Here is a 2,802-nt window from a genome sequence, read left to right on the forward strand (position 1 = left end):
TGTGTAAGTATAACTAGTCCCCACATAACTTCCTAAAATCTTAATATATGATAATAAAGAGCTCAACTTTAAGTCATGTCTATGTTTTCAAATTAAACCCCTCCCACTATTTCATGAAATCTCTCATTCCCATTCTCTCTCAATTAGGATTTAGTCAAAATCTTAGATTTTATGCATGCAACATCTCTTTCTCCATTCAAAATATAATTAAAATAAAATTAATTTTCGGATTAAATTAAACTAAAATTTAAAAAAACTTGCATTTCATATAAAAGCCCTAAATTTGTCTCTAAATTCCTTCCAAAAATCTTTTGGAACCATAAGGCTAAAAAATTCTATGATTAGAGAAAAACGCTAAATTTCAAAAATTAAAATTTTCATCAACATTGCATTATTTTTCAATTAGAGAATCTCTTATGTTATTAGGAACTACTCTTGTGAAAAAAAAAAAAAACAACTTTGAGTGAAACCATAATTTTTAAAATTCATATTTTCATGAAAACAACTCATTCATAGGTTTAAAAACATCTCCTTACCTTTCCTTAAATTTATCTCGAAGAAAACTTAATTTTTTCTCAAAACCCTAACTTCATTCCTTAGAGAAAACTCAAGGAAAAGGAAATAAAACTCTTGCAATCCGCTTACCTTAGCCTTCCCTTAGATTTCCCTACGATTTCCTCCACGAACGGCCGCCAGAAACCGCCGCTCGAAGCTTCCCGTCGCCGCTCCTACCCGCGCCTCCTTCTCCTTCTCCGCTTGGTTCGGTCGCAAGAATGAAATGGGGACCGAAACATTCGGTCCCCTATTTAGAGTGGAACCCTCTCATAAAAGGCCTAATTACCTAAAAGCCCTTACTTAAACTCTTCTCTATTCAAATGACACCAAGGGCAAAGTTGTCATAAAGAACTTTCCGGGAATTTTAACTCCAAAAATACATAAAATTCGATATGGGTTCTATACGTTATTTCGCTCAGAATTTTGCGTACTATTTTATAAAATTTATTACGTCGAATTCCGACGTCTTTGAAATTTTCACTTAAAACTAGTTGCGATGCATCTAAAAGCGTGCGAAGCCTAAAATGACATTTTGCGGGTTTTACATAACATCCATTGCTTGTTGATGATTAACACTCATAAGCTCATTGTGATTGTGGCAAATCTTCCTTCACCGCCAACAAGTATTCGCATCTACAATAGATCTTCTTGCATTTTCTTGTATTCCTCCTTCACACATATTAACCAACGAATCATCACATTCGTCGTACATCTTTACTTGTAGGAGAGCGGGGTACTCACTTACAATTAAATGATATTGATTGTACGAAGACTGCATTTGCTTCGGACTCTTTGAATACACCTTCATTGCTAGCTCGTTGAGTGTTGAATTGTTTTATTGCTTGTAGATGAGCTACGTTTAATGTGACAAGTCCTTTGTTGTTTGAGTTTGATTTAAGTCCATGTGTTCAAGTAAAGTTTGGATTTACAAGTCTTGGCACAAATCCTTGTATATTGTTTGAGTCTATTCCATTGTATATGATTATGTTATTGTATGCATGTCTGAGCCCAAGATTAGTTCATTGTTGTTTGTTTGGATGCTCAAGATTATTAGTAAACACTTTTTTATTTCCATTGTGATCATTATTTTGATTTTCCAAAGCATGTTTATTTAAGTCCACTTTCATAAGTCATTGCTTGAGTTCAAGTATCAAGATCAAGTTCTACGCCCCCTACAGTCCAACTCAAGTACTCGCTTGAGTTTAAATTGTTCAAGCCATTAGTGTTCAACTCGAGTCCAGAGTACAAGTTCAAGTTCACTTTTTTGTTCAAGTAGAAAGTTCAAGCTCTTTTTAATCAAGTTTGATTCAGATTTTGTTCATTTATTCAACTTTGAGTTTAACCCATTCAATGTTCAAATTCGATGTCCAAGTCCTTGTTCTTTTGAGTCCAAGTCAGGTCCGAGTGCAGTTAATATATTCACCCGAAATTTCGGCAGCCTCGTGGCGTCTTCCCTGTTTTTGGGAAAACTAGGCCTCCCGCCACGCTAGAGAAAAGCATGTACGGTAGGTGCCCTCGTATGAGGACATCGCGACCGTAAAATCTTTGTCCCGATCATACTAAGAAAAGCGTGTATGGTTCTTCTACAAGTACCTGTTGTTGTTTTCCCGTAGGTACAGAGCCACGTACGAGTACTTAAGAGTTGTCCTAGCCACGCTAAGAAAAACGTGCACCAGGCTTACCTTCCTCATCGCATGCGTCGCACCGGATTCCCTCCTACCACGCTAAGAAAAGCGTGTATAAGTGGTTGACCGGCTCGTCACACACATCGAGGATAGGATTTTGGGTCAAGGGTCGCTCACCTATCTCGTCGTAGATGTCGCACCGGGTTCCCTTCCAGCACGCTAGAGAAAAGCGTGTATGGGTGATTTGCCGGCTCGACACGAACGCCGACGTAAGAGAGGGATTTTTTTATTTATTATAACTAATTATAATTAATATTAGTTAATTGTAATTAATTATAATTATAATCATATTTAATTAACTATATTTATTTACAATCAATTATAATTAACTATAATTAATATCATTAATCAACATAATTAATTATAATTATTTTTATTAATTATAATTAATTATGAATAATTAATTAAAAATGATTTCTAATTAATTATAATTAATTCATGTTAATTATAATTGAACAATGCCCCGTTCTTGCTTTCGATCGGAAGTATCGTAACTTCCGACCGACTGGAAGGGAAAGTCGTCGTTGAAGCAAGGTCGAGCAGCCACGAGAGAGGAAGCGGG

The 2,802-nt window shown here is 35.8% G+C and overlaps 1 protein-coding gene across 1 annotated transcript in view; it reads left to right on the plus strand.

Annotated features, from left to right (window-relative positions):
- Nucleotides 1-2,283, plus strand: part of LOC110097394 (WAT1-related protein At1g44800-like) — a 6,661-nt gene extending 4,378 nt beyond the window's left edge. The window contains exons 8-9 of the mRNA XM_028695970.1: nt 1,994-2,055; nt 2,169-2,283. Coding sequence (XP_028551803.1) covers nt 1,994-2,055; nt 2,169-2,283 — 177 coding nt within the window. The remainder of the gene's footprint in view (nt 1-1,993; nt 2,056-2,168) is intronic.
- The last annotated feature ends 519 nt before the right edge of the window (nt 2,284-2,802 follow it).

Source organism: Dendrobium catenatum, unplaced genomic scaffold, assembly GCF_001605985.2.
Source record: "Dendrobium catenatum unplaced genomic scaffold, ASM160598v2 fragScaff_scaffold_716, whole genome shotgun sequence".
Lineage (NCBI taxonomy): Eukaryota > Viridiplantae > Streptophyta > Magnoliopsida > Asparagales > Orchidaceae > Dendrobium > Dendrobium catenatum.